Consider the following 21,828-nt stretch of genomic DNA (forward strand, 5'->3'; position numbering starts at 1 on the left):
AAGGAAAGCTTAAAGAAAGGTAAGATCTGTGGACGTGATGCTAGCAAAGCTAGCTGTACTGAGACACATGTTGCATCTGCGATGAAAAAAAGTTGTCACTCATGCGCTGAATTATTGTGTGGATTCAGGAACGATCCGATTCTTCTGGACGGATCTTTACTAAGGTTGATGGGACTGAAGCCTCACTGAGAGCCGTTCTTTGTTCTTGTATACACTGCAATAGCTATATATAGCTATATATATATATATTATATATATATATATATATATATATATATATATATATATACACACACACACATTTATTTAATTGCCGAATAAGTAAAAGTTGAACGTATGAACACAGAGCATGCTCATTGATTGATTTTGTCTCCTGTCATGGTGGCAAACATGCAGTGGGAGGGAGGATGAGAACAGTCATGGTGCTCCTTCTGCTTGTTGCGCCGTTGGACAGTGTTCATAGTGTTGTTGTAATGTTACAATTACAACTGTAATTGTAACATAGCAATTACAGTTAATTGCTATGTTTCATGGTTTAATGGTGCAGACAGTTGTGGTTTCTGACATGGGCAATATGGGCAACCGCCCAGGGCGTTATTTTTATAGGGAAGGCAGGCGACCTCTGCGGATTGTAGCACAGCGATGAAAGCAAAACAGAATGAAATGAGTTGTAATTGATACTGGTTAAATATATTTCAGCTCTAAGTATTTATATGTAGGTGTTTTTATGGAAATGTGGATCTTTCAGATCAATCTGAGAACCAATTTTGATAGGTGCACTTCATTTTATTGTGTCATGTAGCGCAGGGCGCTGGTCTTGGTCTCGTGTTCAGTGGTCTTGACTACAACTCTGCTACGTGGCTCCTTGATTGCATGTCTTCCCCCCCACACCTTCGTTCCATCCCCTTTCAGTTGGATTTCTTTCTAAATAAATGTCACTAATGAAGTTAATGCTACGTTAGGACAGGAAATGAGATGTTTCCATCCCTGAAATTATGATGCATAGAATCACATATCTAAGTCTAAACTCTTACAGAGAATAAACACAATAAGAACATGTTTAATCTGGGACATTGTTTATTAAAATGGCACATTTATGATGTATTTAAATTAAATACTATCGGCACACTTAATGATATTAGCGATTAGGTTATGTATTCAGCAAGTACTTTTACTTTTAATACTTAAGTATTTTTAAAAGCCAGTACTTTTTTACTTTTACTTAAGTAAAATGTTAATGTGGTACTTTGACTTTTACTTGAGTACATTTTTGCCTGTGTATTTGTACTTTTACTTAAGTACATTTTTTGAGTACTTTCTCCACCACTGTTGAAAACGGTCTCCAAACGACAATATTATCATTTATCGCAATAATTGCTGTGTCAATTTATCGTCCAGGAACATTTGTTTGCATGTTTGCCTGTTTATGTGGTGTTTTTAAAAAAAAATTTAATTAATATATTTTAAAATTTTTGTATTACCTCTCCACCTTTGGTAGCGGGCTTTCTCTGCTGAAGGACTGAGTGAGATGTGGAATGAGATGGTGAAAGATGAAGAAATAACTTTCAACGGGGAAGAATCGGCTCACACAGGTATGGCTCCGTCACGTTAAGGCCAGATTGACTCATGTTTACGTATCAATGCCGTCTGCGTTTGTTTCTCATCATTATCAATATTTTTGGATATTCTAGAAGATTGCACTGATTGTTTCGGCGGTCAGAAGAAAGATGAGCCCGGCGACAAAGAGAAGAAAGAAGAGGAGGAGACGCCAACGTCCGCTCATCACGCCATCATCGAGACCTGGGATTGGGGACGGCAGCCAGGTAGAAATGTTTTTTTTTGTTGTTTTTTTTTCTTTTGGGATTTCTTCTGGGATTTCCTAAAACCTGATTGGTGGGTGTGACATGACGCTGCTGATTGAGCAGCCTTCAAAGCGTATCAAACATTACGCACGATGGCCAAACCATATTAACAACGTTACTGTCTTTCAAATGCAACATATGTTCCCATTAGGTTCTCACAAGCTTGAATTGAAAATGCATCCCACTTGGCCTTCCTTAGGTTATTTTCCCTTCTTCCGCTTCCTCCCTCTACTTCAGACTCTTATCTCTAGTTTTACTTCGCTCCTGAAACCAGTGCAGCGTGCCGTAACCAGCATCGCAGCCAAACAGGCAGGGGCTGGAGATGTTTATTCTTTTTTTCAGAACAAAGTAAATTTGAACATTTTGTGATATTTAAACTCATTTCACAAATGTAGGCTATGTTGGTGGCTTTTATTTTGCCGTGGTGGTATGCGGCAGAGCAGGGGTGTTCAACTCATTTTCACTTTGGACCAAGTCTTGTTTAGTACAAGTAAGAAAGTTTTTGACAATTTTTGAGAAAAATCTGCAATAAACTCCCAATTATGCATTAGCACAAAATAGTGTGGGGATTTGTTGATTTTTGCATGAATTTCCATGATAATTCTCAAGAAGCTGGTATAGACTGATTGATAAACAGCTAAAAACTGCATTGATTTGATTGATAACATAATATTTAAGCACACTCAGTGTTTAGTCAAGAATCTAGAGGGCCACGTAAATAGCTATGGCGGGCCGGATTTGGCCCACAGGCCTTGAGTTTGACACATGTGATGTAGAGCAAACCCTGGAGTTAGATGATGATGATGATGATGATTGTGACTTCTGTTTCCAATCGGTCCCGTTTCCCCGCTGAGCATCTCGTTGTTTTTGCGCCTTCCTGATTCTGAGTGGGGTAACGGATACCCTGCTGACCACGGCTCGTTTCACAACACCTAAATGTCGACCACATCCAGAGTACACTCGCCGTTTCAACACACCACCGACGCGCTCTGTTTATCTGTCTGACTTTGCAGATGAGCGTGTGTTTTGCTGGCGTGTCGCTTGTGGAAACTCTGAAATGACAACTTGCACTCTGCCGTTCCGAGTGGTTATTTTTACCCCGCAGAGCGTAGTCTTAGCGGGCCCTACGGCAGACTCCAGATGGGGAGGGGGTGGAGGCGAGTGTGTGTTTATTCGAGGAACTGGGTGGGACGGTGTTTTGGATAGAGGAGATAACCGTTGCCGAGGGGCGCAGAAGGCCTTGTCTGCCTACCCGGAGAGCGCGGGGTTTATTAGCAGCCATATAGCTGTTTGTCTCTGTCATTTTATTGACGGCGCCTAAATCTGATATTGCAGCGAGTGTAACCGGATCCATCAGAGCTCCGTTATCGATGCCTGTAGTTCAAGCGGCACACTTCCTGCTCTCCCATTGTGTGCTCAGATATGTGGAACATGTTTGTGTCAGCAGATGCGGCTCACATCTAAGCCCTTCGTATTGAAATCAGATCAGCGACGGGTAGCATCGTTCCGAATCCACGGGAAGGACACACAGTGCCTTCTGAAAGTATTCGCGCCGATTGAACTTTAACATTTTGTCCAGTTACAGCGTGCGTTTTATTGGGATTTTATTTGATCGACCAAAGCCTGTCGCATTAAGCAATGAATCAATTAATCGCATGATAAATGAATGAGTTTTTTTTTTTTTTTTTTTGAAGAGCAATTTTGTTGACAAACATTATAATCCATTTAATTTATGATTTTGGTTGTTGGGTTTTATTTTAGATATTTAAAATATCTGCTTATTTCAGTGTGGAGGATTCTGCAGAAAACTAAAGTTTATTGGTCTTTAAAGAAGGCAACCTTGCTTTATTTTATCATTATCAATATAATTACTTGAAAATTGTCTTGAAATGACAATATTATCGTTTATCGCAATAATTACTGGGACAATTTATTGTACATCACAATGTGTTATTATGACAGGCCAGATAGACTAAAGCAAAGTAGTGCATAGTTGTGAAGTAGCAGGAACTTTCCAAATCTTTTTCTTTAAAAATACGATTCTTAAAAGTGTGATGCATTCACCCCTCTTCACTCTGATACCCTTAAATTAAACCCAGTGTGACCAGTTACCTTCATTAGCCTCCTAATTATTAAGTAGTCTGAGTGTAACATAATCTCAGTAATATCTGATATTTATTAGAGATGCATCAGTCTGACATTATCTGTATCGGTCCCGATATTGACAAAAATTCTATTGTTATTGGTGACGATGTACCTGATTGATCCATTCAGTCTACGTAGTTCTATGCTTAGAGCTGGGAGCGACGTCATGCTCTATTATTTATTTTGTGTTATATTTAGAATTACTAATTGCTAAACCGTCTAAAACATTTGAAAGAACGTTTGTTGCAGTTTCTATTTACTTGTTTATACATTTGACCAAGCTTTTGAAGCTTATTGGTGTATTTATGTTTGCTGCACTGGTGCAGAGTTATCAAATAAATGTGTAATTCAGTACATTTATGTCTGTGTTTAGTAAAAAAAAAAAGAAACATTTGAAGTCAATTCAGTGCAGTATTTCTGTATCGGATCGGTATCGATTGATGCTAAACCTCAGATATTGGTATCAGAAGTGAAAAAAGTTCATCCTTAATGCTTGTGATTGTGAAGCCTTACTTGTAATGTGAAAAAGATCAAGTGGTCTGTGTAGTTTTCAAGCCACTGCATTCATCCTGTCTTTACTCTGACTCTAGCAGGTAAAGCTATCTATGTCTTAGCAGAGTATAGTTTGGCTACATGTCCGGACATCAGAACACAGATGACTATAGCGGGTCTCTTGCGACCTCGGTCAGTTTAGCTTACATACGGCTTAAGTAGATTTCAGCTGTGCTACATTGGAGCATCTCATCTTCCTGTGCTGTGCTGCACTGTGGGCGTGTAAAAGTTTCTGTTGAAATACCCCAAACAGTGCAACATTGATTATTCTGTTGGTGTGTTACCGTTGCGGTGTTTTGTTTTTCCTTCTAATGTTCCCTTTCTTGCGTGCTCAGATGAGACGGAGCTCAAAGACTGTCTGCTGGTTCTGGTCGAGGACCAGCAGAAACTCTCTGCACAGATGGCCAAAAGCACCCTGTCCGCCCAGCGCCTGCGCCAGCGGTTGGTCATCCTGGAGCGCTACCTCATCTCTCTCAGCCACAGCATGATGGAGGAGAAGTACAAGGTCCGCTGGAAGATGCCCCCCAGCCAGCCTCTGACTGCTACTGACAATAAGAGGTACACCTCATAAAGCCCTGTGGATGCTTGGTTCCAAATAAATAGATTAGATGAATGAAAGAAACTTTATGCTTATTTTTTGTTTATTTTTATGTAGTGGTCCATTATTGAAGCTAAGCTCCCATCCCCATGACATACTGGGATAATTTACGGTTCTCATTGAGTCGGTGGGGGGGCATCAAATTTCTAAATGGTTTGGACCAGAGCTGAAAACAAAAAAAAATAATGGAAGGAATTTGTGAATATTAATTTATTACTTCTAGGGTGTTAACACTGGCTACATAGAGTACAGATGTTTGATTTAAAATGAATGCCTTATGCACTACATTTTCTATATTACATGCTCTGTATTCTCATTTTGACCTCCTAGCACTTAATTTACTTAACTCTCTTTTTATTTATTGTGACAGAGAGATATTTTGTCCCTACTGGAGTTTCTGCGCTTCTCTAAAGCTACTGTAGTGTTTTGACAACATGCAGCTTTCATATTGGTTTCAGACTATTTATTTAATGCAACACACAAAGCTACAGTCTTTAAAAAACTCACTACTTGTTCCTGGTGTCCATATTTTAAACTAGGCAGTTTGGTGAAGTGCTAGGCTAATGTTAGCATGTGTGCTCTCTCTCTTTACAGATATATATATATATGACTTGTTGATGAGGTTTGCAATGTACAGGGTTTAACTGGATTATTAGTCCAACTTTTCTTAACTTTTAAACTTAGCACTTTATGTTGAATGTCATTAGATGCAATGACTAGTGACACACTGACAGACCAGAAGCTGCAGCAGCCAGTAGAGTCTCTCTTTTACTATTAAAACCCAAATTCATTAGATCAAAGGTTTTGCAAGCTGTGCTCATAGAAATTTGGCCTCGGGTTTTAAAACCTGCCGTGTAAAACACAAACCCACATCGCACTAAATCAGCAGATATTAGCAGTTGAAGTTTGTTAGGGAGTCTGATAGCGGCCATTAAAACACAAAGGGAAAAAAAAACAAAGCACAAGCCGACACCTGGGGTCAGGTTGGAACCTCTCTGTTACAGTCGGTACATTCAGGATTTCCACACTAAGACACATTACATGTTCTGTAAGTTTCCATGCCACACAGTGACCCTGAGTTGAGCTGCAGCTTAATGCTGTGCACTTTTTGTGGAAGCATCTAATTTTAAAAGTTTAAATCTGCTTTGTTTCTTTCCAAATTCTCGCTAAATATTTAGATTTTACCTCAATTTTAAATGAAGTAGAAAGGACCTTAATTAATATCTGTTTTTAATAGTGGGTACAGATGTGGTTACTACCCAGAAGCCAAAACATGAACTCCTGAACTAAATCTGTCACATTGAAGAAAAATAAACAAGTACTTTCTTGTGACTGCTCATGTGACACAAAAAGCTCCCAAGACTAATAGAAGAGCGACTCTGCTTTCCTCCACTTTCTCTAATTCTGAACCTCATGATGGAGCAAAGCCACAGTATTTGTCCCTCTTTTTGGCTGTTATTTAAAGGTGACCTTTAATAAGCTCCCCATCTTTATGATGTGCTATAAAACTGATAAAAGGCTGGAACGGTTTAATCAGAATATGGTAAAAGATGATGTTTTCCCCAGTTTGTGGTGAAACTAGAGTCATTCTGTCTGTCCATCTCTTGTCTTTATTCAAGTCCTCGTCCTGCCAGTAAAGGTGTGGAAGGCCTGGCCCGAGTCGGCTCCAGGGCGGCGCTCTCCTTCGCCTTTGCTTTCCTGCGCCGGGCGTGGCGGTCAGGTAAGAACGCCTCGGGGCGGACAGGGCTCCGTTCTTCTGTGGCAGGGAACATTTCTGCTGTCACCAGGTTGAAGAAGCTTCACTGAGCAGCTGCTAATAAGTGACAAATCACTGGAGAGTAAACAGACATATTTCATAATAACATGATCTGACCTCAGTTTGTTGTTACTGCTTGCTGAATAAGTGGTGGAAGACAATATATATGAATTTAGAGGTCTTTAGCTGTTTTATGACCTACTCATTGGTTAAAAGGCAAACTGGGTTTGTTCCCAGTAATCCTGTTGTAATCTATGAAGAAACAAGCCAATTTAAATGACATTTAGCCAAGAGTTACAGTAGCACCTTTGATGATTAAAATAGTTATGACTTCTTAATTGGCAATATTCCACATATTAGTGGGAATGGATGTTGTAGCAGCTCCCCAGCACTTGAATCACTCAGCCAGTCTCGACGGGTGAATTTAGCGTTTTATTTCCTTTGATGAAGATTTGACATGATCATCACAGTCACCACAGTTATCTCTGTCTCCGTGAAAACTAAAACGTATACAAATATTAGAATACAAAACATAAACTTACAATACAAACAACAAAACAAAACGTACCTCACTGCTTTCACTGGGGAACACCAAGTGTTGAATTCTTTGTGCCAAACATCTTGACAGTTCAAGTCATTCATCGGCACAGTGATTCTACCAGCTTCTATAGGGCCTGTCCTCATTAGCTACAGCAGCCCATGAGGTACATACAAAAAAAAAACCCCAAAACGTTACAAAGTGCAAATACCATTAAACAAAACAAAATATAAACCACCAACAATGCTAATCAAAACAGACAAACGTCCATAAACAATCTTCAACTTAATTAATTTAGAAAATTCACTTTGAATAATTTACTTTAAATAGTCTACAAATTTAAATTATTTAGCCAATTTATTTTAAATAGCTCACTATCCATTACAGATGTAATTTTTGACCCTGTATAGATTGAATTAAAGTTAAATATGCGCGCCCAGTTCTTGCTTTTAAAAGCCCCAGGTGAATCTAAGGGTACATTCACACCAGCCTGTTTGGTCCACTTGAATCAAACTCTAGTTAGTTTGCCTAGAAAGTCTTGTTTGTTTGGGGAGGTCAGAATGTGCAATCAAACTCTGATGTGCTAAAAACTATAGCGCAATGCATTGTGGGTAAATATAATCAAATGTGTGCGTGTATCGCTAGAGGGAGAAGTTGCTTGTACTCTTTTTGCTAAAGACTGAAGGGAAATCCTACAACTGCTAAAATCTGACTGCACTCCATTTTTGTTCACATTTCTCGGAGAAGGAAGTTGCGCTCATGTCTTCTTCAGAGGTTTTTGTTTCATTTTCTTCAGTAGATCTTGATGCAGCGCCACCACTGGTGAGGAGGGGAACAGGTTTTTCCAACGAGTTTGGATCGTTAGACGCAGTGCGGCGCGAAAACGAAGCGCACCTGCTGAAAATGTAGCAAGCGTTGCAATTTTGGTCCCGAATCAAACTGAGTCTACCGGACTGTCGGGTGTGAAAACATGGATTCCAACGAGAGCCTGTAAACTTCTGAGCTGAACTGTACGTTTTCTTTAAATTATGGTGGTACGCTCTAGTTTGAGGCTTTCACATTGGCTGGAAGTTGATTGGCTGAGGCTGAAGGACATGAGCAGGCTTCATCACTTCTTCTTAATACAGTGTTTCTCAATTCCAGTCCTAAGGCCCCCCTGCCCTGCATGTTTTAGGTGTTTCCCTGCTGCCACACACCTGGATTGAATCTATGGGTGATTAACAGGCTTCTGCAGTACTTGATGCCTGCAGAAGATTTAATGCAATCATTTGGATCAGCTGTTGTGAAATAGAGGCACATCTAAAAGCAGAGCAGGGTGGCCTGAGGACTGGAATTGAGAAGCACTGCCTTAATATCACTTTTCACACTTCCTTATGGTTAACCAGTGACAGCCTTACAATAAAAAAAAAACAATTACATTGTCAACTCATTTTTCTAGTGATTTTAAAAGACCCCCACACCCAAACTGTACCTCTGTTAAATCAACATGTTGAATTCACTCGATATTCTTTGAATAAAAGGCCACGGCCTTCATTTCCACCTCTCATTGTTAGCTTTGTGAGATGAGATGCTGTTGTTTCATGTGTTGGGCTGAGAGCTGCTTGTCTGCAGGGACTGGGTGGGAACAAAGGGGCGGCCTCTTCCTGTAACATGAGAGAAACTAACGCGCACACACACACACACATCGTTAAACCTATGGTTCTCATTTCAGCAGTAATTCTGGAATACGTAGTGAGAACAACAAAAAGCTTTTCAATTTTCTCAAAAAGCACACTATTTTTTTAGTCCCAGTCAAAATTACTATGGACTACACAAACTCACTATTCAAGATACTGTTAAAGTTAATAATAAAAAGTAGTGGCATATGTATATGTATGATTTCATCTAGAGTCCAATGATGGTTATCCTTTATTTATTGAAAGCGTGACCCTTATATGTCCAATTGTACGCACTATAAAAATGTAAATGTATATATGCTTCACTACACACTTACTAACAAGCTATAGATGTATATAAATATTTATCCATGTCTCCACAGTAAATCATATCACAAAATGTTTGTCGTTTCTGCAGGAGACGATGCAGACCTCTGCAGTGAGCTTCTCCAGGAGTCGCTGGATGCTCTGCGGGCCCTTCCTGAGGCCACCCTGTTTGATGAGGGGACTGTGTCTTCCGTGTGGCTGGAAGTCGTCGAGAGGGCCACAAAATTTCTAAGGTTGTGTTTGGTTTTGTTTTCTCTAAGCATCTCTTCTAAGCATCTGCTTATTCTATAGAGAATTACACATTTTCTGCTGTTTCTCTTCTATTAGCTTTTTGAGTTTGCAATCAGAAAGGTTTGATATGTATAACATTTTTATAACAACTGAAGGTAACAGTTAGTTGATTATGTTGTAAAATGACTGTGTCCCTGGGAAATGCATAATTGCCCCTTTAAGTAAAACTGACTCTGATTATCTTCAAAGTAAAATGACAGATCTTAAAAACATAGCAGCTTCTTTGCTGTAACGATTTACATTTTTATCTATCTATTTTTTTTTTTTCATTCTTGGTTGTTTCATTATTTATCATGTCACTCACATGTAGTTAATAAAAGTCTTGTATGTTTTGGGCTCAGTGACGTTCATGGAAGCGCCAGCGTCAAAGGTAACATTCCTCTTCAGGACGAGCACCTCGCCCTGGCCATCCTGCTGGAGCTGGCTGTGCAGAGGGGGACGCTCAGGTAACACCGCACACCCTCCCCCATGACATGATTTACTCTTCTTCTCATCTGCCCCGCTGAATCGTTTCCTGGTGTCTCTCTGTGCCCCTCCAGCCAGCTGCTGTCCGCCGTCCTGCTCCTGTTGCGTTTATGGGAAAACGGCACCAGAGAAATGGACAATGAGCGCTCCACCCAGGGAACCAGCGCTCCTCTCCTGCCTCTGTTGCAGCGCTTTCACAACATACACAGCAGCAAGGAGGAGCCGCTTCCTGAGGAGGATGCTGAGGTAAGAAAAAAATACAAAAAAAATCCAAACCAGCATCTAGAATAGCGGTACCACCCCCTGGGGGCCGTTCAGAGGACGGCAGGGGGTGCTGGCGGAAATTTTTACAAGAGGGGGCGCTGAGATTCCGTTGGGGGGCGTTTGCTCGAAGGTAAACTTTAAATGCACAACAAGAGACTTTGAGCAACTTGTTAAAACTGTATTGTGTAACATTAAAACATGTTTGGCTACAACCGTATCGATGGCAGCTCTTCTTCTCTTCAGTGTTTGTTAGCTTCTTGGCGCAGCTCCGCGCTCCTGCTACTGGTAGCTTAACCGCATCAGTTCAGCGTTACACCGGCTGATGACGTTGCTGTGATTCACTTGTCTGTTGTCTGATTTTCAAATATTTGGTTTTATTGAGGATTTTTGTACACATGTTTTGGTAGTGCTGTGATCATGTCAAAGCAGCAACTTATATTAAAACGTGTTTTATTGTCCGTCTGGATGCTGCCCGCTTCCATGAAAGGACAACGAAATATTGCTCTTATAAACATGTGATGACTAAAATCACGATACACTCACTGTGTATCCCTCAGAAAAATGCACTAAGTTAAATAAAGACATCCCTCCATGGGTGATTCCACTATAGACAGTGTTCATTTTATACAGTTAACATCGGCACTGTAAGTGGTTTGAAACGGTACCACAGCACTTTTGAATTTCAACCATCAGAATACCGGGATTTTTTTCCGTTGTTTTAGAAAGCTTATGTCAGTCTGTTTTGTTCCATCGATACGCTTCCCGACAGTTCCACACCATAGGGTGTAAAAAAAAAAAAAAAATTACGCGCACGTTGTGCAAAACTCAGAAACAGGAGAACGGGGACATAAAACGGAGCAACAAATTAGATGTGAATCATGGCATAAAAACAGAGAATCCGACACTGAACAGTGAAAAATCAGTGAGTGGCAAATCGACGCATGATGTGAAACACATGATGATTAGGTGCCGCAGAAGGGGAATGGCATGATGAGTGAAGATTACTGGTGGTGAGTGTCAATAAATGATAAAATAAAACTAGCAACAGGAAAGAAACTAAAGAAGACATAGCAATAAACCAAGAGAGGACAATACTAATCAAAGAACACTAAATGGAGATGAATGAAGAACAAAATGCAAGAATAAACTAAGAAACTAAATTAAATGAAGAGGAATAAGCTGGTATGGCAAGGCCTTTCAAGCAATAATTAACACAGAGGACTGTATGGCAAGAACAAACAGACACTATTTTCAGATAAAAGCTAAAATAATATTGTTGAAGTACCATCGGTTTGTTGAGACCACATCTAGTACTAAGAAGAAATATAATTTACAGACGATAACAGTAAGGACCTCATCACTTATTTATGTTTTTAATTAAGTTTATTAAATATTTATGTCTTCAATATTATTTTTCATGACAGTGTTAATGTAATGAGGCTGATGACTCCATGACACTTTTAAATGGACTCATTAGGATTTGATTAAGAACCAGCTTTGTTCTTTGTAATTTCTGTCCAATAAAAATTAATCTATAAATCAATAGACAGATCTATATAAAGATATAATCCATGTTTCTGTCTCATATTTGTATGACATTAAAAGGATCTGGAACTTTTGTTTTTCCACTGAAAGCTCTGGTTTACACAGTAAATGCCATGTGGGTGACATTTTATGGATGATACTCTGATGTCCCGTTCTCTTGAAGGCAGCACAGAGCTGCACCACTAGAAACTGACAGAAACACTGAAGAGAAGAAGAGTTATGATTAATATAGTTGCAATTCTATCCATATTTTAATGTTGCAGAGCTCTGTTCTTTTGCAAACAGTTCAAAGTTTAAACTGGTATTGTTGTACAGTTTTTATCTGGTCATTTTGTGCAAGATTTAGCAACTAACATCAGAAAATGACACAGAACAAGAAGATTTTTTTCCACTCTGATTAGCTGCTGAAAGGCCTACAAATTTTAACTTGGATTTCCATTCATTGCATTTTTTGTAGACGCCTGTAAAAATAATTTCTATTTACGTTTTTGTTCTCTGCGAAATTATTTTTGATGAAACGCTGATCTAGATAATTAAACCTACAAATTTTGCAAAACTTTTGGATACCATGGGAAATTCAAATAAAGGAAAAAGTAACTCTTAACTTTAGGTGCCGATTGTTGAGATTAGAGATCCACAGATAAATGGGCTGGTGAACAGAATCCAACATCTGTAAGCTTGAATGGCCTTGACTGGCAATTGACTATTCAGAAATAAAAAAAATAATTTTTTTTCTGCAAAGCAGATCATATTAATCTGTCACAAAAACAAAAAGCACACCATTTTGTATGCGGTTATGATCAGAGTAGACAGAATAATCGATTCCCACTGATTATTCTGATGATTAATTTATGATCGGATTAAAAAATTGGCACATTTTATTAATTTTTCATTTAACCACATAAGCCTTTTTTCACACATTAGAAATACATTAATGGGACGTGCTGTGGTGGCGCAGAGGTTAAGCACAACCCACATAAGGAGGCCTTAGTCCTCGACACGGCTGTCGCAGGTTCGATTCCCGGCCTGGCGACCTTTGCCGCATGTTTTCCCCCTTCTCTCATTACCCACTTTCCTGTCAATTAACTATCAAATAAAGGCCACTAGAGCCAATAAAACCTTTTAAAAAAAAAGAAATACATTAATATTTGCAAATGAGCAAATTCAACTGCTTTTTTTGAATAAGAAAATGAACATTTCCTAAAGTTCAACAATATAGCGTTCCTTTAATGAACACTTAATCATTTGTAGCAAAAGATGAATCTGCAGCTAAAAAATTAAACAGTCTATTTACCTGGGTGGGTTTTTTTTATAATAAATGGTGTTTTGTAGGATAGGAGTTTTTTTTTTTTTTTGACAAAGTGAAGCTAAAAATTCAAGTTTAGAAGTTCTGTGTAGCACATATTTACAGACAAAGAAGGTTTTTTTTAATCTTATATGCAAAATGTATGTATTTTTGTACAGTTTTGGTTTAATTGCTGCTTTAACTGTGTTCTTTCACAAATTCCCTTTCTTAAGGTCTATATACTCCAGTTTACGATTAATTGATTATTAAATTAGTTATTTATTATCTCAATAATAAATTAATCACGACTAATTCAGTAAATCATTTTAGCATTAGTGGATAGTGTTACAAGATGAAAAAGACTCAAAGTTAGCTTTTAATATTAGAAAATTGTTTTTTAAAAATGAAGTTAAGGGAACCAGAGAAATGTAAGAAAACAGATTTAGACTTTGAGCAGATAACAGGAAGGCTACGTTTGAGCTTCCGTTCTTGGATCATGCTGGGTTTGGAAATGCTGTCAGCCTTTTCAGCTTTTCTAAGGTTTATTTTCCATACCGTTTAAACATATTGTGATGTGGAGCTGTAACTGGGTCTGTCCACTAAATGTAATTTCTAGATCCTGACGGCGCCGCTCAGCCCCAACGAGAGTTTCCTGCGGTACCTGACCTTACCTCAGGACAATGACCTCGCCATTGACCTTCAGCAAACGGCTGTAGTGCTCATGGCTCACCTGGACCGCTTGGCTTCTCCTTACAGCCCCCCGCACTGTAACTCCCCCTCCTCACATAAGGTGATGGCTCCTTTTTTCTTAATCAATGCATAAGTCATCATCTTTCATGTAAATGTTGAGGTATTAATTTAGATTTATGAAGTTTTTCTGATTTGGGGAAATGCATTAAATTCATTAGTGCTTCATGCATTTAGTGAGATTCTAGTGTTTCTTTCTCCAGTTGAGAACAGTGCAAATACAGGTGGGAAATCATGAGCAGTATTTTCAGACTTTCAATTTGTGTCAACATATCATGCATGAAATGATTTGAATTCATCCACATTAACATTTAAGTATTAAACATGACCATGTCTACACTGCACAAACACAAAATCTTTAGTAATTTTGGTCTAGTCTCTAGTGCAAATATCTTATTACACATAAATGTGACTTTTCAGCAAGCTCCTACATCATGCTGAAAAGTTACTTGTAAGTTAGTTTTCTTATTTCAAGTGTCCTAAGATATTTGTACTAGAGATTAGACCAAAATTAGATTTTATGTTTTTGCAGTGCAGCATGTTTGTATGCATTCTGTGTAGATTCTCCGAAGCACCAGATCCTTAGTTCTGTCTCACTATTTAAAAAAAAAATTTTATTTAAATTTTTTTTTTAATTCCAGGGAACCTTGCAGGAGGTGATTGCTTGGGGCCTTCTGGGCTGGAAGCTGTATGCCAACGTCAGCGGCCCCATTCAGTGCAAGGCCCTGTCGAGCCTCGGGGTCATGCAGATCGTCTGTTCAGAAAAGGGATTCCTCATCCTCTCCAACAGCGGCGCTGTTTACACCCAGAACTACAAGAGCACAACCCTGGTCAGTTCTGCTTGGAGGTTTCCTGTTTGTAGGGCGGTTTCTGATCGACACGGTCAGAAACCATCAACGTCCCGTCAGCTAAACCAGTCCCACACCATTCCTGGGTTCTGTTCAGTTCATAGGACTATGATAGGGTTAGGGTTGTCATGATCCGATATTGATATCAGGAGCAGTCCGATATTGGCTAAAAAAAACAAGTATTGGATTATGTTGGCCCACATGCACATCGAGAGAAGTACTCCACATCATTTAGTCCGCTCCAGCATTTTAGATTTTATTATTATTATTATTTTAGTCAGACTAGGTCAAATTTATACATACTCCCGCAAATTTATACTTGCGGGAGTATAAATCTGTTGGTTACCAATGTGACGTAGTTATTAATGAGGTCTGGCCTATATGTATAATCAACAACACATTGACTCGTAGGATTTTTTTTATTTTTTGTACCCTAAATCTTCCCACCCCTGCTTCCAGGCTCCCATGCTGGTCCACTGCCTGAGCTCCAGGAAGATAGTGAAGCTGGCCGCTCATCCTGACGGCCAGCACTACATGGCCCTGTCATCCAACGGGGAAGTATTTTCATGGGGCTGTGGCGATGGTGGCCGCCTGGGACACGGAGACACGACGTAAGCAACAACGAATGTTGAATGGAGGGCCCTCTAACTTGTGATATGTGATCAAATGAAGACGATAGTAGTCTTGGGTAGAAACAGAAATGGAACTGGTTTTGTCTATTTAAAGCGGAACATGTTGCCATGGTGGCTGCAACTAAAGATTGTCTTAGTAATGGATTATTCTGACAATTATTCAGTTTATTCTATAAAAAGTTGCCACACTCTGCAGATGTTTTTTTTTTTAACCACTAGGTTTTTTTAATACAATATTAGAAATATATTAAAAGATTCAAATAATCAATAAAGTCTTTTTCTTTTAATTTAAAAATAAAGATTTTTATGCCCAAAATGCAATAATGTAGAATTCCTTTAGTGAAAGCTGGATCATTTGTAGCAAAGGATGAATCTGCAGCTAAAACATAATCCTTCCAACATCAGCCTACGAAAACCTCATCCAACTTAAAATCAATACCGTGTAGGGCTGATCTTGTTGACCATTCTTCTGGATTAACCAACTTATTGGACAGCAAAAGGTCGTTGGAAATATTTCTTAAACAGAATTTGAACGAGGTGAAGCTAAAACTCTCCAACTTGGGAAGTTTTGGGTAAAATATATTTACAGTGAAGGATTTTTTTTACCTTAAATGACAAATGTATTTTGTATTTTTGCATGGTTTTGACTTGGTTATTGCTCTGAGCTTGTTATTTCAGAAAATGTCACATTTTAGTCTGTATACTCCAGATAACGATTTATCGATTACTAAATTGATGATTATTTCATTAATTGATTTATTGCGATTAATTGTTTAAGCTCTAATTGCCGTTAATGGTTTATAGCTTTGAACAAAGGGGGGATAAAAGGGCAGAAAGACAGCTGGCACTGAAGGCCTTTTCGGAAAGGTGTTGCAGTCTGTGCTGAGCTGAAATCCAATTAACCTTGCCTCATTTCAAACGACTCTTTGCTTTAGTTACCTAGAGGAGCCCACAATGATCGCCGCCTTTAATGGGAAACAGGCTGGAAAGCACGTGGTGCACATCGCCTGCGGGAGCACGTACAGCGCTGCCATCACAGCTGACGGCGAGCTCTACACCTGGGGGAGAGGGAACTACGGTCGGCTGGGTCACGGTGAGGTCACACAGATGCAGTCGCTCACATTTATCCTTCTCAACATTTAGTGATGGATGTATTAGAACGCATTTTCTCTCTGTTTATATTCTGTAGTGCCTTCTCTCCTGTTTGTTTTTAGGCTCTAGTGAGGACCAGACGACCCCCATGCTAGTGACCGCTCTGAAAGGACATAAGGTCATGGACGTGGCGTGTGGGAGCGGAGACGCACAAACGCTCGCTGTGACTGAAAACGGTTGGAACAAAATAGTTTTGTCTGCTGTGGCTTCAACCATTTTTGCTTCTATATTTATGTCTGCCCTCTTTGCTTTCTCCAGGCCAGGTGTGGTCCTGGGGCGACGGCGACTACGGTAAACTGGGTCGCGGAGGCAGCGACGGCTGCAAGACGCCCAAGCTGGTGGAGAAGCTGCAGGATCTGGATATAGTGAAGGTGTGCTGCGGCAGTCAGTTTTCTGTAGCCCTCAACAAGGACGGACAAGTGTACACCTGGGGGAAGGGAGACAACCAGCGTCTGGGCCATGGCACGGACGAACACGTCCGCTATCCGAAGCTGCTGGACAGTCTTCAGGGTGAGTCGCTGATGGGGAAACAAAAGAGAGTTTGGAAGGTTTAGGAAAAGAATGGTTAATGCATAAAGGGTGTCTGCGCATCCTTAAAAAGTCTTACATTTGTCTAAAACTAAGGCCTTGAAATGTTTTAAATTCATTAAAAAATAATGTAAGTTGGCCTTAAATATGTTAATTGCCAGTCTTAAATTTTGTCATGACAGAACTTTTTAATATAGTTTTTCCCCCCCCTATAATTAAAGTTTTAAGTTGCACACGAAAATCGTCATTGGATTCTGTGCAAAAAGTCTTAAATTTGCATGTTTAAAACTTAGGCCTTAAATTGCCTTAAATTCATTTTAAGAAATGTTGGTTGCCCTTAAATACATTAATCACAGGTCTTAAATATTGGCATGGCAGGACTTATTGTAGTTTTTTTTTGTATCTTCAAAAGTTTGAGTCGCACGCTAACATCTTCAATCCAATCTGTGACTCGAGCCACTTGAGGCTACCAGTGACTAGCTGCTAGTATACCCCTGCTAGCTAGCTTTTGCCTCTGACATGGTCACAAAACCAGGTTCAGAGTTTTGCAGCAATTTTCCCCCATACTTATAGTTTTTAGGTTTTAAATTTTATTCTAAGACGGCACTAAACAGGTCTTAAAAAGACTTCGACCGGCATTACCCTTTGTTTTTTCTGTTTACATTCAGGAAAGAAAGTGGTGGATATTGCTGTAGGGTCTACACACTGTCTGGCTCTGACAGATGACGGAGAAGTGCACAGCTGGGGCAGCAACGATAAACTCCAACACTTTGATACTCTCTTCTCCAACAAGAAGCAGCCCAAAGCTCTCCCGGGACTCAACTCCAAGCACATTGTGGGGATTTCCTGTGGCCCAGGACAAGTAAGATTAACACTTTAATGCTCTTCAGATTGGAGAACATTTCAGCGTTTGTGATTGGACATCCTTGAAGATGATAGAATTTCAAATAGGTGTTTTCAAGATTTGTAAAGTACTTGATTTCTGTGTAAACCTTGCAGTTTTGTTATGAAATGAAGTCTAACATTTGATTTAAAAGCTTAAATTTGAAAAAAGAAACATAAAAAATACAGATATTCTCATACACCTAATAAAAAGACATGTCCACCTTTTTTCCCTTCATTGTCTGTGGTTAAATCAGAGTACACTTCTGTTGTTTTAGGTCAGTTAGTATCACCGAAATTATTTTTATTATATAAAAGCCAGAAAACTTGACTATTTATTTATTTTTGGTAACTTTCTTTGTATGTTGTTGTTAGGCATTCATTTTGAGCAGGAAGGTAACTTACCTTAACAATTAATATGGGATTGTTTTGATATTTGTTACTCCTAACGGCTCAATGACTTATTGATTTGCATAATTGAAATAAGGGTTGTCTTATATTCTGTAGGTTAAACTGCTTTATTGAAATTGGGGGATTTTTTTTTTAATTAGTATTTTGTTCTCAGACTAGTCAGGTGTATAAGGTGTGTGACAGAGACATTTCAAAACATACAATTTTCCTAAATTTTAGTTTCTTTTCCTTTCTGTAAAATGCTGATATTGTCACAAAAAAATGATTAACAGCAAAAAATATCATGTAATAATAAATAATGATCTTTTTAAAATTATTTTTATTAGATTTTTTTTAGTTCATTTATTGTTTTTATTGCCAAATTTTGGTGCTGGAAAAGTTAAAAAACTTACCATGAAACATCTTGAAAAGTTCTTGAATTGTACTGCAGAAACACTGAACAAACCCTGGTTTGCAGCGACTGTGACGTGACGAATTCCTTGGTTTGTTTGTTGCCTTTAGAGCTTCGCCTGGTCCTCCTGCTCGGAGTGGTCCGTCGGACAGCGAGTGCCCTTCGTGGTGGATGTCTGCTCCATGACCTTCGAGCAGTTGGATCTGCTCCTGCGCCAGGTCAGCGAGGGCATGGACGGCGGCTCGGACTGGCCGCCTCCTCAGGAGAAGGAGTGCATGGTGGTGGCCACGCTGAACCTGCTCAGGCTCCAGGTGGGCATCCTCAGGTTGAACCCGAGGAAGTTGCTGCTTTAGCCTGAATCCTCCTAAAAATGTATTTTTTTTTTCCTCCCAGCTCCACGCAGCCATCAGCAACCAGGTGGACCCAGAGGAGCTGGGCCTGGGGCTGGGCAGCGTTCTCCTCAACAACCTCAAGCAAACGGTGGTGATGCTGGCCAGCAACGCCGGCGTGCTCAACACGGTGCAAGCCGCTGCCCAGGCCGTGCTGCAGAGCGGCTGGTCGGTGTTGCTGCCCACCGCTGAGGAGCGGGCCCGGGCGCTGTCCTCGCTGCTGCCTAATGCTGGTGAGTAGGCCTGTCACAATAAACAATAAAACAATTAATCGCACGACAAATTAAAAGAAGGTCGATTATTTTCATGTGCTTGATCCTTTGTTTTTCTCTTTTCTCTCTCTCTTTTTTCTAAATACTGAATGATAAAAGTTTTGAGTCTGGTGCTTTGGTTTCAACTATCTCTTTGTTTAAAATATAATGTTTTTTACAGCTTGTATAATCCATTTTATTAGTTGTTTCTGTTGTTTTTGTTTGTTATTTTGGATATTTAAAATGTCTTCCAGTTCCAGTGTTTAAATGTTCATAATTTTGAGTAATTTCTACACCCCCCCACCTACCCCCCAAGCATCTGGTAATGAGATGAGTGTGAGTGCTGGACGGCGCTTCATGATCGACCTGTTGGTGAGCAGCCTGATGGCCGACGGAGGGCTAGAATCTGCTCTGAGTGCCGCCATCACAGCCGAGATACAGGTCAGAGCGTTAAAGCGAATGATAACTGCTGTGCTACCTCAGCATGTGGTTAATCTGTGCTTTGATTCGTCCCGTGGAGAAACCCGCCGTCAATTTCAGAAAGAAACGACGTCAACGCTAAGAGAAAACTGATTTCTGGTTGTTATGATGACAGGACATCGAGGCCAAGAAGGAGGCTCAGAAAGAGAAAGAGATCGATGAGCAGGAAGCGAACGCCTCCACCATGCATCGCTGCCGTACCGTTCTGGACAAGGACCTCATCAACACGGGCATCTACGAGTCGACGGGGAAACAAAGTCTGCCCCTCGTGCAACTCGTGCAGCAGCTTTTGAGGTACCTGCCGTTTTCACAGTTTCCAATCTTTCTGCTCTCCTCCGACGCATTCCCATGTTTGAATTCGACAGGAACATCGCCTCGCAGACCATCGCGCGACTGAAAGACGTCGCCCGGCGCATCTCCAACTACTTAGAAGCAGAGCACGTCAGCAAGGAGCGATCCGCGTCTCTGGATCTGCTGCTGCGCTTCCAGCGGCTGCTCGTCAGCAAGCTGTACCTGGGAGTCACCGACTCGGAGAACGGCAACGGATACAGTAGGTCAATCGGTTCGAGGACAGAGTAGGGCCGGCCGATAAATCGAGTTGATCTACCAGTCGATTTTTCTTTTTATGAGATAAATTTTTGGATTTCTGGATTTAAATTTTTTTTTTAATTCTTTACTTTTTTTTTTTTGGCTTGGGTTTCCATAGTTCAGTGATGTCAGCACGCCTAAGGCAGCCTTCTGCTGTTTCTATTTGTTTGGTCTTTCAATTCAGGTCAACTTTCCGATGGAATAGTAGGGGAAAGCTGACATTTTCTTCCAGTAAAATTCTTTTCTTTCTTTTTTCTCTCATGATTAAGCAAAAATTCTCATAACCTAGCCTCGACACTCAATCACCATGCAACTCCCAGAAGGAATGATTGAAATAAAAGCTGCGTTTTGAAAATATTTTCTGTCTTTTTCAAAATTCTTTTTTTTTCAGAAAAGACAAAAAAAAAAAAGATTTAAATTACGGTAGATATGAGATGTTATTTTTAGGTCCTAGTCCAAAACTATTCTTTTCCTGTTGGGTTTACGTTCAGCCGCGTTTCCTTTCCTTTGCAGATCCCGAGCTGCTGGGTGTCGGCTCCTTACTAAAGAAGTACATCGCCCTGCTGTGCACTCACATCGGAGACATCCTCCCCGTCGCAACAAGCATCGCGTCTACGGGTCGGCGACATTTCGGCGAAGTTTCTCGGGTTATTGAAGGAGACCTAACTGGTAGAGTCCTCCGCTCTGTGTTGATAAGGCTGCCAGGATCTTGTCGAGTTATTTAAAAATGTTTCTGTCTGTTGTTCCGTTTGTCAGGAGTGCTTCTGCCTGAGCTGGTGGTGTCCATCATCCTCCTCCTCACCATCGATGCCGGTCTGATGCAGGAGACCGGCGCCATCCCTCTGCTGGCCGGACTCCTGGAGCACCTGGACCGTTTCAACCACCTGGCTCCAGGCCACGAGAGGGATGATAATGAGGATTTGGCCTGGCCGGGAATTATGGGTACGATACGTTACTTCTCAAATTTTATTAAGAAAGTTGCTAAGTGTCATTGTAAATGTTGGGTTTTGTTGTTTAGCAGCTTTAAAAGTTTGAAGGTACTAACCTTTCTTCTGTTTTGACAGGATCCTTCTTCACTGGACAAAGTTCTAAGAACAACGAAGAGGTTTCACTGATCCGTAAGGCTGACCTGGAGAACCACAACAAAGATGGCGGCTTCTGGACGGTCATCGACGGGAAGGTTTATGACATTAAAGACTTCCAGGCTCAGTCTCTGACAGGAAACAGCATCTTAGGTAAATAAACA

General features: G+C 40.2%; 1 protein-coding gene across 3 annotated transcripts in view; it reads left to right on the forward strand.

The window, feature by feature from the left end:
* herc2 (HECT and RLD domain containing E3 ubiquitin protein ligase 2) overlaps window positions 1–21,828 on the forward strand; it is a 73,529-nt gene that overhangs the window by 5,875 nt on the left and 45,826 nt on the right. For all 3 annotated transcript variants that reach the window (XM_032571166.1, XM_032571168.1, XM_032571167.1), the window contains exons 3-24: window positions 1,499–1,592; window positions 1,692–1,823; window positions 4,895–5,117; window positions 6,777–6,877; window positions 9,525–9,666; window positions 10,066–10,170; window positions 10,264–10,435; window positions 13,900–14,073; window positions 14,672–14,860; window positions 15,338–15,489; window positions 16,446–16,603; window positions 16,725–16,838; window positions 16,921–17,172; window positions 17,859–18,052; window positions 18,985–19,185; window positions 19,268–19,496; window positions 19,831–19,955; window positions 20,110–20,288; window positions 20,360–20,544; window positions 21,096–21,251; window positions 21,339–21,524; window positions 21,647–21,817. In XM_032571166.1, the coding sequence (XP_032427057.1) occupies window positions 1,499–1,592; window positions 1,692–1,823; window positions 4,895–5,117; window positions 6,777–6,877; window positions 9,525–9,666; window positions 10,066–10,170; window positions 10,264–10,435; window positions 13,900–14,073; window positions 14,672–14,860; window positions 15,338–15,489; window positions 16,446–16,603; window positions 16,725–16,838; window positions 16,921–17,172; window positions 17,859–18,052; window positions 18,985–19,185; window positions 19,268–19,496; window positions 19,831–19,955; window positions 20,110–20,288; window positions 20,360–20,544; window positions 21,096–21,251; window positions 21,339–21,524; window positions 21,647–21,817 (3,634 nt within the window). The remainder of the gene's footprint in view (window positions 1–1,498; window positions 1,593–1,691; window positions 1,824–4,894; window positions 5,118–6,776; window positions 6,878–9,524; window positions 9,667–10,065; window positions 10,171–10,263; window positions 10,436–13,899; window positions 14,074–14,671; window positions 14,861–15,337; window positions 15,490–16,445; window positions 16,604–16,724; window positions 16,839–16,920; window positions 17,173–17,858; window positions 18,053–18,984; window positions 19,186–19,267; window positions 19,497–19,830; window positions 19,956–20,109; window positions 20,289–20,359; window positions 20,545–21,095; window positions 21,252–21,338; window positions 21,525–21,646; window positions 21,818–21,828) is intronic.

This window comes from Xiphophorus hellerii, chromosome 9 (genome assembly GCF_003331165.1).
Source record: "Xiphophorus hellerii strain 12219 chromosome 9, Xiphophorus_hellerii-4.1, whole genome shotgun sequence".
Classification (NCBI taxonomy): Eukaryota; Metazoa; Chordata; class Actinopteri; order Cyprinodontiformes; family Poeciliidae; genus Xiphophorus; species Xiphophorus hellerii.